The 14,617-nt window shown below is 34.4% G+C and overlaps 1 protein-coding gene across 8 annotated transcripts in view; it reads left to right on the top strand.

Annotated features, from left to right (window-relative positions):
- PTK2 (protein tyrosine kinase 2) overlaps positions 1-14,617 on the top strand; it is a 389,065-nt gene that overhangs the window by 248,913 nt on the left and 125,535 nt on the right. For all 8 annotated transcript variants that reach the window (XM_051971146.1, XM_051971147.1, XM_051971149.1 and 5 more), the window contains one exon: positions 76-128. In XM_051971146.1, the coding sequence (XP_051827106.1) occupies positions 76-128 (53 nt within the window). The remainder of the gene's footprint in view (positions 1-75; positions 129-14,617) is intronic.

Raw genomic sequence — 14,617 nt, 5'->3', positions numbered from 1 at the left:
TGTTAGAATGAATTCACAGCATGTTTGACTGTGAAGAATGTACAACATTCAAAGATTTGAAACTCTGTTTTACAGGCTAGCCAACAATGAGAAGCAAGGAGTAAGGACACATACGGTCTCTGTATCAGGTAAGGGTCAACATTGTAAAGCTCATTCATCAATTCAATAGATAATTATCCAGTTGAGTTTTGCTGTGATGTTACAGATTGTTATATTCTGCCCCAAAATTTGATGAGTTCGGCCAATATACTTATTTAATTAAGGCTATGTGAGTGTGATCAAAAATTTGAAAAAAAGAAAATTCTGTGCAAATCAGAAGTTTTTTCCCCTGGTTGAAAGACTTAACATTTTGATTTTTCCTAACATTTGAGCCAAAAATCATGGCTAAAGCAGATGAGAAATAAGTAAAATTAAAATAGTTATAGTTTTCTAAAAGTAGCAAAAAAGTAGCAAAAAAAAAGTTTATATATTTTTATTTTGTATATATTTAATATAAAGCAGTATTCATCACATATCTATATATGTGTGTATATTTATATGTGGGGGGGAGAGGCAGCTGTCAGTTGATTATTATGATTAGTATTGTTTTGCAAGGCCATAAATAACTTTTATATACCTATAATAATAAATTCCTGTTGACATTAATATAAGCAATACTAATTTTAAAATCAGCTAAATAAAGTGATTTTTTTTCCATTGTTTAAGATACTGTTTCTGGAATTAGCAAGGGTAAGAAGAAATATTAGTGAAGAGAAAGATAACATTATTAATTTTCTGCAGAATAGAGTACTGTAATGTAATAGCTAGTGCTGTAGGACTGTGATGGTCTTACTGATGCAGAAATTGTAGAGCTTGAATTATAAAACTGATTTTGATAATGATCTTCCCTTTCCAGATTATTACTGACATAACTGTCTTGGAAAGAACTCTGTACTTTGGTCTAGACCTAGTCATAAATTTTATGTATCCACTGGCCAGTCACTCACTAGGAATTGATAGGTAATTTATTGTTTTAAATTCTCAGGAGGTTTTGGGCAAGGCTGAGGAGAATAGGGAGCAGTGGCTTTGTATAATAGTATTTATATTGTCCAATCACTAATTTCCTAGCAACTCAGAATCATATGGATGGAAAGCTACAGACATCAAAAGGGATATTTTTTAAAAGTTTTCTTGACAGAAAAAAGAAGATCTAAGGACTTTTGTTTGGTGTGGATAGGATAGTGATAGAAATCATAGAGAAGAGGAAGAAAGCTGCTCAGTTCCTATTCTATTTCCATTTTCTTTGACAAGGAGAATGACTTTTTTTTACTAGAAATGACAGAACAAAAATAAAATGATTACTGGGAGCACATCTAGCATAAGTAAGGAAACAATCTGAGGGTACTTTTTTGCCTTTTTGAATTCAGATCACCTGGCTTGAAGCATTACATTTCTTTGTATTAAAAGGGAAGGTGGCCATGATTGCTGAGACACTATCTGTAATATTTTAAAGATTATGAAAAATGGAAATAGTGCCATAAGATTTGAGAAGGACAAATTTCCCAATTTCAGTAAAATTATAAACTTACTCCCCCAGATCTCACGTTTTGTGCAGTATTGCATACCTGTGAACCCCAGCCTCTTCAAAAGAGCTGACATGGGAAGAGGCTTCTTTATTATATCTCTTCTTTGGTACCAAATTTGTTCATTATAATTTAGTGATATTCGATTTTGCTTGTTTTGTAGTGGTTGTTGTACTTTCCATATATTTGATTTGTTAGGGTCATTTTGTATATTATTTTCTAGCGCGGCTTATTTGAATAGTATCATTTACATGTTTCTCTGTATCCATCATATTTGTACATTTTTATTGCACTAAAATATTCCATTACATTCATGTGCCACAATTTGTTCAGCCATTCCCCAGTTGATTGGTATCTCTTTTCTTTCAATTATTTCTGATACAGGTGTTCCCTCTTTCTGTTTTTATATTTTTAACCTAAATTCAATGGTTTTAATGATTGCTGCTTTAAAATATTATTAGTATAGTATAAAAGTGTCCCTTGCTGTTTTTATTTTCTCTTTGTTTTCTAAATCATTTATTCCTAAAAACAAATTTCTTTATAATTTTACCTAGTTCTGTAAGATAATCCTTTGATAGTTTTGATTGGTATAGTTTTGAATCAGTAAAATAACCCTGAAGATGTTGTCATTTTTTCTTATATTTTCACAACCCAAAATCATTTCCTTTAAAAAAAAAATTACTAAACTCAAGAAGGGAAATTCTATGAATACAATGGAATGTTTGCAAAGTTTTTGGTGATTAAAAAAAAAAAATCTCATACTGTTCTTTTGGAGATGATAGATGTGAACCAGACAATAGATTAGAACATTAGTTAGAGCAAGTAAGAACTAATTGACCTGAAATACTCAAAAGAGTAGTTGTTGATATACTTTTAATGTGGCAAAATGTCTCTAGTAGAATACCTCATGGATTTGTGTTTTACCCTGTGCTGTTTACTATTTTTATCAGTTATTTAGTTGAAGGCATCTTCATCAAATTCGTACATGACTCAAAGCTGGGAGGATAGCCAGCACTGTAGGATCCAAAACAAGTTGAAAGGCTAGATCATTGAACAAAATCTAATAAAAAGGAACTTAATAGAAAAAAGTGCAATTTTATATTTGGATATAAAAAAATTAAGTTCTCAGTTTTAAAGTCCAGGATTAAGTTCATAATGGGAGATAGATTTGATGGAGGTTTTGGCAAAAACAAAACAAAACAAAAAATCTGTGGATTTCAAAGCTATATAAATATAATATCCAGGCTAGCTCTCTGGAGGCTCAAGATCAGTCAGAGTCAGGATCAGTCAAAATCCTTGGTCTTTAGGAGGAGAAGTGAAGGAGTCAGGCAAGCTGGTCTCTGGAGTCTGGAGCCTGAAATCTCTCTCCTGCTTATGCTGTTGCAGAGACTCTGATCTCTCTCCCTCAGCCCTGCAATCCTTTCCTTCAGTTACCTCATCACAACAAATTCAGCAAGCGCCAGTCTTGAGGAGAGCCATCACATCACCGTCTCATCTAAATATATAGAACCTTTATCTCACATCTAGTAGGTAATTAGTCTTAAGCACTCTGCTGTCTTAGATTCAAGTATACTTTTCAGAGTTTCAGCCCTCTACATTTAAGTTTATAGATTATCAAATGGCATAATATATGTAAAGTCCTTTATGCTGCTTAGCATACCATATATGATGACCGCGTATTTTAAAATCAGCTGGAGTCAGGAATTCAGTTTAAGGGAAAATCCTTGATCTTTATTGTTTGTGGAGGTGAAGGGGAATGGCTATAGGAATGTGAGCAGCTGTGACACGAACCCAGCCAGCAGTCTCTGCCTCTCTCTCTCCACCCTCCAAAATCATCTCTACATCATTTCCACGACACCACATCAAAACTGGCACAAAGAGTGGGCAGGGCCATTCTTTCTCCAAGCATGTATTAATAGAGTATGATCCAATTGCTATTTAGCCTCACATGCTTGGGACCTCAGTGCATCAACTCAAGCTTCAGCCCATTATATCTCCCGCTTTCTTTTGTTTTAGAACATAGGTGGTCATGCCATCCCTGACTGCTATTATTATGAATCTACAGCCATTTAATGTGCCTGCCTCAAAAAAAAAAAAAAAAAAAACTAATGTGAACTCGAGCTATATTAAGATTCATAGCTTCCAGAAATAAAGTGGTAATTTTCTCATTGTATTCTTCCTTGGCCCTACCTCATCTACAACATTGTGTTCAGTTTTTAGTGCCACATTTTAAGAAAGAAAATCCAGGAAGATTTATATGAATTAATACAAAATAAAATGAACAGAATCAGTAACAATAATTATACAATTATCAATTGGAAATGATTTACCTATTCTCAGCAGTACAATGATCCAAAACAATTCCAAAGAATTTATGATGAAAAATTCTACCTATTTCTAATGAAAGAACTGATGAAATCTGAATGCAGATCAAAGCATACTTTTTTTTTTTTAACTTTATTTTTCTGGGGGGGGGAGGGGTCTTTGTTTTCTTTTGCAATATGACTAATATGGAAAATATGTATTACATGACTGTTCATGTATGATTCATATCAGTATGCTTGCCTTATCCATAAAGAAGGAAGGAAGGGAGAAAATTTGGAATTCAGCATTTTAAAAAAACGTTAAAAAATTTTTACATAGTATTGGAAAAATATTTTAATAAGTTTACTATGGAAGAAAGAAAGAAAACTATCGATAAACTGGATACTATCTGAAAAATAACAAGATCGACAAAAGGCTTTGAGACCATGTTATATGAGGATTAGTTAAAGAAACAGAAGTGTTTAGTGTAGAAAAAGGAAGTCTTAGAAACATATACCACTCTGAGCTTTTCCAATCAAAGCTGTGGTTTTTCCAGTAGCAATATATGTCTATGAAAGTTGGTCCATAAAGCCAAGTCGACACTTTTTGATTGTAGTGTTGAAGAAGACTTTTGTCATCCCTTGGATGACAAAAAGATCAAATCAATCAATATCTAAAGAAATTAATTCAGGCCATCCCCTGGAAAGTCAAATACTGAAGCTGAAGCTTAAATACTTTGATCACATAATAAGAAGACAGGACTCGACGTGTGAAAGACCCTAATATTGGGAAAGAATAAAGGAAAAGGAAGTCACAGAGGACAAGATGGTTAGATGGTATCATGAAAACAATATTTATTTAGACAGATTTTGAAAGATAGTGGAGAATAGAAGAGCCTGGCATGCTATGGTCCATGTGGTCATGAAGAATTAGACATGACTAAAACCACAGAATAACATTTCATCTTGCTTTTATCTGTTATATTCCCCTTTTAGAATTGAAGCTCTTCAAAGGCAGGGACTATCATTCTTTCTTCTGCATTTGTATTTCTAGCATTTGAAATAGTAAGCACTGAGTAAATATTTGATTTTCTGATAGCTGTTTTTAGATTATCATGTTGAAGAGTGATTCTGTGAATCTGCAAAACAAAAAACAACTGGTATATATTTTAAAGAGGCAAATTTAGGTCTGATAACAGAAAGAAAAACAAAGTTCCCAGAGATTAAAACTGTTTGAAAGCATAATAAATTTCTTAGGGAAGTTATAAGTGAAAGGTCTCTTCCCCAGTTCAAGTGAAACCTGAATAATCACTTAATGGATTTGTTATAAGTTGGACTAGCTGCTGAAATCTCTTGCAACAATGAACTCCTTTGGTTCTTAATGAGTACTGTATAATTCCACTGTCATTCTAAAACTCAACCTCTTAATGACTTTTTCTGCTTTCTCTTTATCAATGATGCTACTTAGAAATCTTAATTTTACAACGAAAGTTTAAAATGCTATCCGGAGTTGTTAGAGCTGCCTTAAGATTTAAGAATAAAATTAGCATTTAATTCATTTCCATAGAAAGGATTCTAATTTTTTGTTTTTAGTAATTGAGTAAGCATAGAGAAATATGATTAGCACTGAGGTAGGCACAGAGATAGAAAAGACTTACTCCCTCTCTGACAGATTTAAAATCTTAACTGTAAATAAGAAAGAAGAGTATCATACTGTGTGAATTCCAAGGAAGATGAGATGTATTTGTATGAATTGAAGTAGAGTGAAATAAAAAGAACTAGAAGGAAAAAATTGTATCATAATAGCACTGTAAAGACAAACAACTGAAAAACATAAGAACTCTGATCAACACAATGGCCAACCAAAATTCCAGAGGATCACCACAAATTCTTGAATCCAGAACCACTGGATTTCTGGATATTACATGATAAGACACTTTATCTCTTGGTTTTATTAACACACACGTCCCTTTTTTTAATTTATTTTTTTATTTACAAAGCATATGCATGGGTAATTTTTCCAACATTGACCCTTGCAAAACCTTTTGTTCCAAATTTTCCCCTCCTTCCCAACTCCTCCCCTAGATGGCAGGTAGTCCAATACATGTTAAATATGTTGAAATACTTGTTAAATCCAATATATGTATACGTATTTATACAGTTATCTTGCTGCACAAGAAAAATCAGATCAAGAAGGAAGGAAAAGAAAAACTGAGAAAGAAAACAAAATGCAAGCAAATAACAGAGAGAGTAAGAATGCTATGTTTTGTTCCACACTCTGTTCTCACAATCCTCTCTTCATCACTGAACAAGTGGAACTGGTTTGAATCATCTCATTGTTGAAGAGAGCCACGTCCATCAGAAATGATCGTTCTATAGTTTTGTTGTTGCCGTGTATGATGATCTCCTGATTCTGCTCATTTCACTTAGCGTAAGCCTCTCTGAAATTGTCCTGTTGGTCATTTCTTACAGAACAATAATATTCCATAACATCATATGCTATAATTTATTCAGCCATTTCCCAACTAATGAACATCCACTCAGTTTCCAGTTTCTTGCCACTACAAAGAGGGCTGCCACAAACATTTTTGCACATGTGGGTCTCTTTTCCTTCTTTAAGATCTTTTTGGGATATAAGCCCAGTAGTAACACTGCTGGATCAAAGGGTATGTACAGTTTGATAACTTTTTCATAGTTCCAGACTGCTCTTCAGAATGGTTGGATTCATTCACAGTTCCACCAACAATGTCTTTTTCTTTGGCTGACTTCTATACCTGAAATATTCTCCTTTATCATCTCTACCTATTGCCTTCTCTGGCTTCATTTAAATCCTCTCTAAAATCCTACCTTCTTCAGAAAAAATACCCAACTTTTAAAAATTCTGGTGCTTTCCCTCTTTTAATTATTTCCTATGTAAGCTGCATTTATCTTGTTTGCACATATTTCTTTGCTTTTTCTTTCCCCCTTAGATTGTTTTTCTTGTAAATAATATCTTATTTTTCAAAATAAATACAAAGATAATTTTTAACATTCACCCTTTCAAAACTTTGTGTTCCAAATTTTCTCCTTTTCTCTCCTCCCATCTTCCTCTGGACAGCAAATAATCCAATATAGATTAAATATGTACAGTTCTTCTAAATATATTTCTATATTTATCTTGCTGTGCAAGAAAAATCAAACCAAAAGCAGGAAAAATGAGAGAGAAAAAAAAGCAAACAACAAAAAAGCTGAAAATACTATGTTGTGATCCACATTCAATCTCTATAATCCTCTCTCTGGATGAAGATAGCTCTCTCTATCACAAGTCTGTTTTAAATGCCTTGAATCATCTCATTGTTGAAAAGAGCCAAATCCATCATAGTTGATCATCACATATTTTTGTTGTTGCTGTTATACAGTGTTGTTTTGGTTTTAGTTACCTCACTTAGAATCAGTTCATATAAGTCTTTTCAGGCTTCTCTGAAGTCATCCTGCTGATTATTTCTTATAGAACAATAATATTCCATAATATTCATATACTAGAACTTATTCAGCCATTTCCCAACTGATGAACATCCACTCAGTTTCTAGTTTCTTGCCACTATAAAAAGGGCTGGTACAAACATTTTTGCACATGTGTGTTCTTTTTCCTTTTTATGATCTCTTTGGGATATAAGCCCAATAGAAACACTGTTGAATCAAAGATTATAAACAGTTTGACAGTCCTTTAGGGATAGTTCCAAATTCCTCTCTAAAATGAATGGATCAGCTCACACCTCCACCAACAATGTGTTGGTGTCCAGTTTTCCCACATCTTCTCCAGTATTTATCATTGTCTTTTGCTATCATCGTAACCAAGAGGTACGAAGGTAGTATTTTAGAGTTATCTTAATTTGCATTTCTCTGATTAATAGTGATTTAGAGCATTTAGTCACATGCCTAGAGGTGGCTTTAATTTCTTTGTTTGAAAATTGTCTGTTCATATCCTTTGAACATTTATCAGTTGTTCTCCCTTAGATTGTAAGCTTTATAAGGACAAACACTGAATTTTTATTTTTTTTTTTACTTCCTTACTTCTTAGCACATTATTTAGCACATGGTAGGTGCTCCTGAGACATGGTGAATCTCATGCATACTTGCATTGTACTGTCATGGAACTTAAATAAGTGAAAGTATATCAATATGTGTAATGTTCTGGTTACTTTCTGGAGGCCTTGAGACCAGTCTTTGTTTTCAGCAGAATAATCACCATGAGATTAGCCAGGGATAAAGTCCAAAAGTCTTTATTATCTCCTTCACAGTCGGTCTCCTTGTCTGGGACTTGGCTAACGTTCTGAGGTCCTCCTCCAGAATGGGTCTTCTTAATTCTAACAGTTATATAATTCCTTAAAGCCAATTGTATTAAGTTATACATAAAGAATGTTTCTTTAAGAATTGAATCAAGACCATTATCATTGTAATATTCAATTAATTGCTGTCCTACCAGTTTCCACTTGTCTGGCTCTAATTCTTCTTCCTTTGAGAACCAAGGAAATGTGTATTTCAAATGTTTCAAAGAGTTGAATGACAATCAAACCTTGTTTTTTTTATTAACTTAACTATGCTTTCGGAGGGAAAGGTTCCTTTCTAAACATTTGTCTCATTTCAGCCAAAACACTAGCTTAGCCCTTAACAAAGTTTCTTGCTTGTCTGTTTTTGTACTTGCTCTATTTTCTGAGTCATGGAGACTTTTCCACTGAACTAAGGATCGTGTCAGTCTGGCCTGCTGAGTGTAAATTCTTATTTCCACATTTGGGCACCACAATGTAATGTTCCAGTTGGCTTTCTGGAGGTCTTGGGACCACCCTTAGTTTTCAGCAGAATAATCACCACGAGATTAGCCAGGGATAAAATCCAAAAATCTTTGTCTCCTTCACAGTCTGTTGCCTGGGGCTTGGCTAGCTTTCTGGAGGTCCTCTGCCAGAATGGATCTTACTTTTAGTGGAGGAAGCAGGAGAGCCACCAGAATGGTCTCTGTCTTGAAGTCTTGAAGTCTTTCTCTGGTTGAGTTTGTCCCCAATTTATATGCTCTATTACTATTACATCAGTACAGTATACTGAGTATAAACCAGTCATCATTTCCCTAGGGAATCATTATTTGTTGTAAGATTAAATCAGTCATAATGAACTAGAGAACTCACATGCTAAACTAGATAACCTGTCATCAATTCTACTGAGTTAACACCTTGTTTAAATACTGAGCCTTAGGTATATTTCTCCAAAGTTCCTGCCCTTTACAAATATGTATATGTGTTTTTATATATATAATGAAGACAGGGATTGTAAGTATTTATAAAATATTATACATTATATACTTATGCAATAGTAATGATGGATTGGGGATAGGAGAGTGGCCTGAGTCTTCTTGGGTTGCTCAGTATGTATTAACTTTCTGACTTGTGTATCACAATTTCTTTAATATTACATTTAATTACAAAAAACAAAGTTTATAAACAGAAATTAAGGAGTTGTAGTTAGATAGCAATTGTTCTGAAAAATATCTGGGTGTTTCATGGTATGAAAGTCAATATGAGTTAGTAGTATAATGTGGCAGCCAAAAAAGGATTAAAGTTGTTCTCTCTGACCCTGCAGAATGAACCAGGGGCCATCAATTAAAGTTGCAAGAAGGCAGATTTACACTTGATTCCTGATGACCAGTCCCAAAGGGGAATAAATTCACTCAAAAGGTAGATGATTTCTTTCTCCTTAAGAGGTTGAGGAGAGGCTATATAACCACTTATTTGAGATGTTATAATGGGGATTCCCTTCATATATCATTTGAACTGGATGGCCACTGAGACATCTTTCTTTTCTCAAATTCTGTGATTCAGTTATGAAATGATTTGGAATGCATGATCTCCAGGTTCGTTTCTAATATTTTGTGACTTTATACTCTACTCAAATAGGTTAATAATCTTGTTGATTTGAATATTATCCCCAATAATGCAGATTGCAACCCATCAATACCTGCTCAACATCTTGTAGAATGTCTTCTTCCATTTCTCCTGATATTAGGAGCATATCAGCGGAATCCTTGGGTCTCCTCATAACTCACCTTTGCCTGTTGATCCAGCCTGTCTTGTTTTTTGACTGCCCTTTTTATGACATGATTTTTCCCATCCTTCGCTGAAGTTCTTCATTTGTATTTGTTGCTATCACCTACTATGCACTTCTCCATTGTCCTTTATATGAGCTTAACTCATTTTTAATTCTTATGAGCCTTGCAGCCATACCACAACTTGAGAATATTCCGTTAAATAAGGACCACTGTTTCTGAGACATTTTGAAGTAGCTTTTAAATTTCCTGAAGGTAATATAGCCCATTGTCTTCAAGTTTAATTCTAGAACCATTTTTACCAAATGTCCCCAATTGTGGATAAAAGATGAAATGAGAAGAAACAAATGTTTAAGTCTCAGAACATGTCAATTTATTAAGCAATACATGAAAGTTGCCTAACAAATTGGAACCTGGACCCAGAATGCAGGGGGAAACTAATTTTCATATGTTATAAACAACTAACTATTTAGGCTAATCAATTAAAAGGAAACAATACAACATTAAGTAATCTGGTTGGATAAAAGATTAGAGACTTTCCAAGTTGGGAAAGGGAAAGCAAATAGGTGCAGTATATTTCCTGAATACAGAAAAGGATTTCTCATCCCCACCCCACCACCAGCCAAATATTTGGGAATAGTCAAAGGAATGTGGTAACTAATTGACTCATCAGTACAGGACCAGTTTTCAAATGAGATCTTCTGAGTTGCTTAAAATATATAATTGTGGAGAAAACGTGCATCAGTCTTTGGGTCTGATTGGGCTTCTGAGCAGTATAACCTACTTCCTTAGTTAAGGGTCTATAAACAGGCAGAGATAGTCCAGCATCCCAGCCACACAGGCTTAAGTTCAAATAATAGAATAAAGTTGTTTTTTTTCCAGTTCCCATAATTGAATAAGATTTTTCTTGAAAGACAGAATTTGCACTAGACCTGTAATTGAAATGGAAAGGGAACTGAATTAGCTGTACCTTGAGTCTCAAGATGGAGCCAGTGCGCTTCACTCAATTCCCACAAATAACTAGTTGCAATCCTAATCCCTTCTGTTGGCTCACAATATACTTACTAATTAACTAGTGAACCAATATGTTCTCTAGTACATTTTGGCATTAAACATTCTTCATCCGCTCCTTTTTTCATGTTGATTTTCAGGCCATTCTTTTTTAAATGATTATAGATCTCTTCCTAGAAGCTCTACATTATCCCTCAGGGCCTTTATGTAGCCCACACAATGTAATCTACAAATGAGCACATCTGAAGGACTTCCCTATTCATAGGGAATCCTTCTCCCATTCAGACTCTTTTATATCAGTCTTTTACAAACATACTTTTCCCTTTTTTATGCCTTGCCTTCTGTTTAGGATTAAAAGCTCTTTAAATAAGGTAGGCCAATTAAGAACCATTTTAAAGTGCCTACTCTGTAGTAGGGTTCATGTTTACTTCTATAGGAATACAAAGACAAGCAATACTGCCTGCTCTCTCAAACAACCTCAAACTACATGCCAAATAACTAGGTACAAATAAACTATATACAGGATAAATTGGAGATAATAAGCAGAGAGAAAGCACCCACATTATAAAGGAGTAGGAAAAGACTCATATAGTTTGTAAGATTTTCTCTGGGACTTAAAGGAAGCTAGGAGTTGGAAATGTAGAGAGAGCACATTGAAAATGCATGGGGTTAGGAAATGAAATGTGTGCTTAAATAGGAAGAAGACCAGTGTCACTATATCATAATATATGTATAACAAGAGTGGATAGGCAGAAAGAAGCCAGATCTTTGAAAGCTAAACGAGGATTTTGTATTTGATCTTTGAGATAATAGGGAACTGAGCAGTATTTGTCAGTATTCTTATTGTCACTTTTTAAATATATTAATAAAGTTTGAGTGGGTTTCTTTTTCATGTTTTGCTCTACTTTTATCATCTTCTCTTCCTTTAAATATTTTGTGATTTAGTGTCCTAGTTTTGTCTCTTATAACCTTGACCTTCTATATGTGTACTTGATGTAATACATTTTTTTTTTTTGGCTGAGGCAATTAGGGTTAAGTGACTTGCCCAGGATTACACAGCTAGGAAGTATTAAGTGTCTGAGGGCAGATTTGAACTTGGATCCTCCTGACTAAAGGGCTGGTGCTCTATCCACTGCACCCCATAGCTGCTTCAAATCCAGGTACTTTTTTAACCTTTATTGTCTAGAGCCCTTTTAATTTCCTCTAAGCATTGAGTCCAAATGTAGTAATTATTGACCTTAGTGATTAAAATAATTGTTATCAAAATATTTAGATATCTTTTATATTTTTCTTTTGTTCTCCTTATTACACTTTCATCCTTAAATACATTTAGGATGAATTAGCCCAATTGAGTCTCTTGACTAGCTAGCTTCCTTCAAATTAATTTAGTTATCCTAATACACTTAACGATTTACATATTGTATTTATTCAATGGAAAGCAAACTCAGACAGAGAGGTGAGTGACCACAATATAATAAAGTAGCTGGAGGTATCTTTAGGAGCAAAACAAAGGTTTACTATACCTTCTGTTCTTCTGGAGAAGCAGGTATCAATCACTCCATTTGAATAAGCAATGGAAGGGAGGGGGCTCCTTTTAGAGAAAGAAACTACTGATTAAATAGTTCCTAAGGCAAAAAAAAAAAAAAATCCCTTCCACCACTGACCCTTATCATGGCCAAAGGAATGGGTCTTATATTCTAAATGAGGGAACTATCTCAGAGATAGGAAATTGAGCTTTGACCAGTAAGACAATATATGCCCATATTCGTTTTAGGTTGAGGTAGCAAGCAAATGATGTCATGGAAAAATAGCAGGACAGGGAAGTAAATATGTCCTAATAGATGTTGATTTAGGCCTAAACCAACTTTGGAGTTGGTAAAGCTTACTCAATTTTCACTGTCTGAGAGATCTTACTCCATTTCCTTCAAAGCTACTTGAAGACAGATTGCTTTTGTTTTTATAGCCTTGCAGCTTAGTATAAGTGCTTAATAAATGTTTGTTGGATTTGATGATAGTTGGGCCTTGTGCTATCTAATTTTGTCCTTTGAACATTCTCCTGTTTTAGTGTCTTTTTACTAAAATATCATATCCAGAACTGAACATAATATTCTATGTATGGTTTTGCAATGGAAGATGTTTTATATGCCCCCAAATTCCATGTTCTTCTTCACATGAGTGCTTATTTTGTCCCAAGTCAAGTAGTTGGTAGCAGTAAAGGCTTAAAATCACTTGTGAACTAATATAGTTTGTTGTATCTCACTAGACTAGTACGGAAAAGTTTAGTGAATTGGTTATGATAGGAAGGAAAATAGGTTTTACTAAGAATTCATTTTGTTCAGTATTCTAGTATAAAACCAGATTCATTTTTAAATTCTTTGTTACAAATTGTGGCAAAATGGAAAGAACCTTGAACTTGGAGTCAGAAGATCTGGATTCAAATCCTACCTCTGAAACTTGCCATTTGTGTGATCTTTGGGAAGTCACTTAATTTCCAGGCTTCAGTTTCTTCATCTGTCAAATGAAGAATTTGGACTATGTGACCTGGAGTTCCTTCTGTCTGTTAAGTCTTTTCTTTTGACTTTTCTGCAAATTGTGGTGGATGGGCTAAATCATCTCTAAAGTCCCTTCCTCTAACATAATAATTTAGTATACTTTGAAAGTATAAACTATATGTTTGAATTACTGTGATTTTTTTCAGATTTGATTAATATGTTAAAAACAAAAGTTTTAAGATATTGTAACATCTAAGAGGTCATATGTGTATGAAATTTCCCAAAAACTTATCACAAGAAGCATCAACAGATTTCAGATTAAGGACAAATAAAAAGATAAAAAAAAAATTTCTACCTTCTCCCGTAGCATATTGCCAACTGCTGTTGTGACTTCCGTGCTAAAATTCAGTCTTCCCTGTTTTCAAGTGTGGATTACATTCCAGTTATCATTGAGAGGAGTTGTCCTATACTGGACCTTGGGCAGAGTAGAATAGATTTAAAGATATTAAAGAGGGAGTGGCACTATGTTCTCTTTAAAATTATCACTCTGAAACTGTGTTGATTTTGTTGTCTCAGGCCCTCCTGGGAAAGCATATCTCCCCGAGTAAGTTAAGTGTGGTTATTAGAAATCTTGGTCAAAAAAAAAATACCCCTTTGATCTTTTGGGGAAGCCAGACCCTTTGAATTCCAATTGGAGATCTGGGCTGGATACCAATAAGCATTCTTGGCCTGGAGACTTTGGCTTTCTTTTCAACCTGAAACCTAAAGCCTCAAGATTCCTTTTTAAAGAGCAGTTTCTGAACTCCTTCTTTGCAGAAGGTTCAAAGTAGGACCCTGCCCACTGAGAAGGCATTCTTTTCTCAGTGCCAGCCTCCATTTCCCTAATAGGACTTTGAAGTCAGTCTCTTAGCAAAACTGGTTTCCCATCCAACAATAAACTTTTATTTTTGCCAATTAATATTTCAGGCTTATGAATTCTTTCACATTGGGCCTCTGTGCCAACCAAAAGGGGATTTTAATAACTCTCTGACTGCTACTAACCTCATCAATACCACAAAGTGTTCTTTCTTCCTTTATGTATATTTATTCCCATTAATAAGCATCTGGGTGACACAACAGAGAGAATGAGGGACCTGAAATCAGAAAGACCCGAGTTACTTACTAGCCATGGACCTC

The sequence above is a fragment of the Antechinus flavipes genome, chromosome 1 (genome assembly GCF_016432865.1).
Source record: "Antechinus flavipes isolate AdamAnt ecotype Samford, QLD, Australia chromosome 1, AdamAnt_v2, whole genome shotgun sequence".
NCBI lineage: Eukaryota > Metazoa > Chordata > Mammalia > Dasyuromorphia > Dasyuridae > Antechinus > Antechinus flavipes.
Note: the sequence above shows the minus strand (reverse complement) of the source record. Positions and strands in the feature narration are given on the sequence as shown.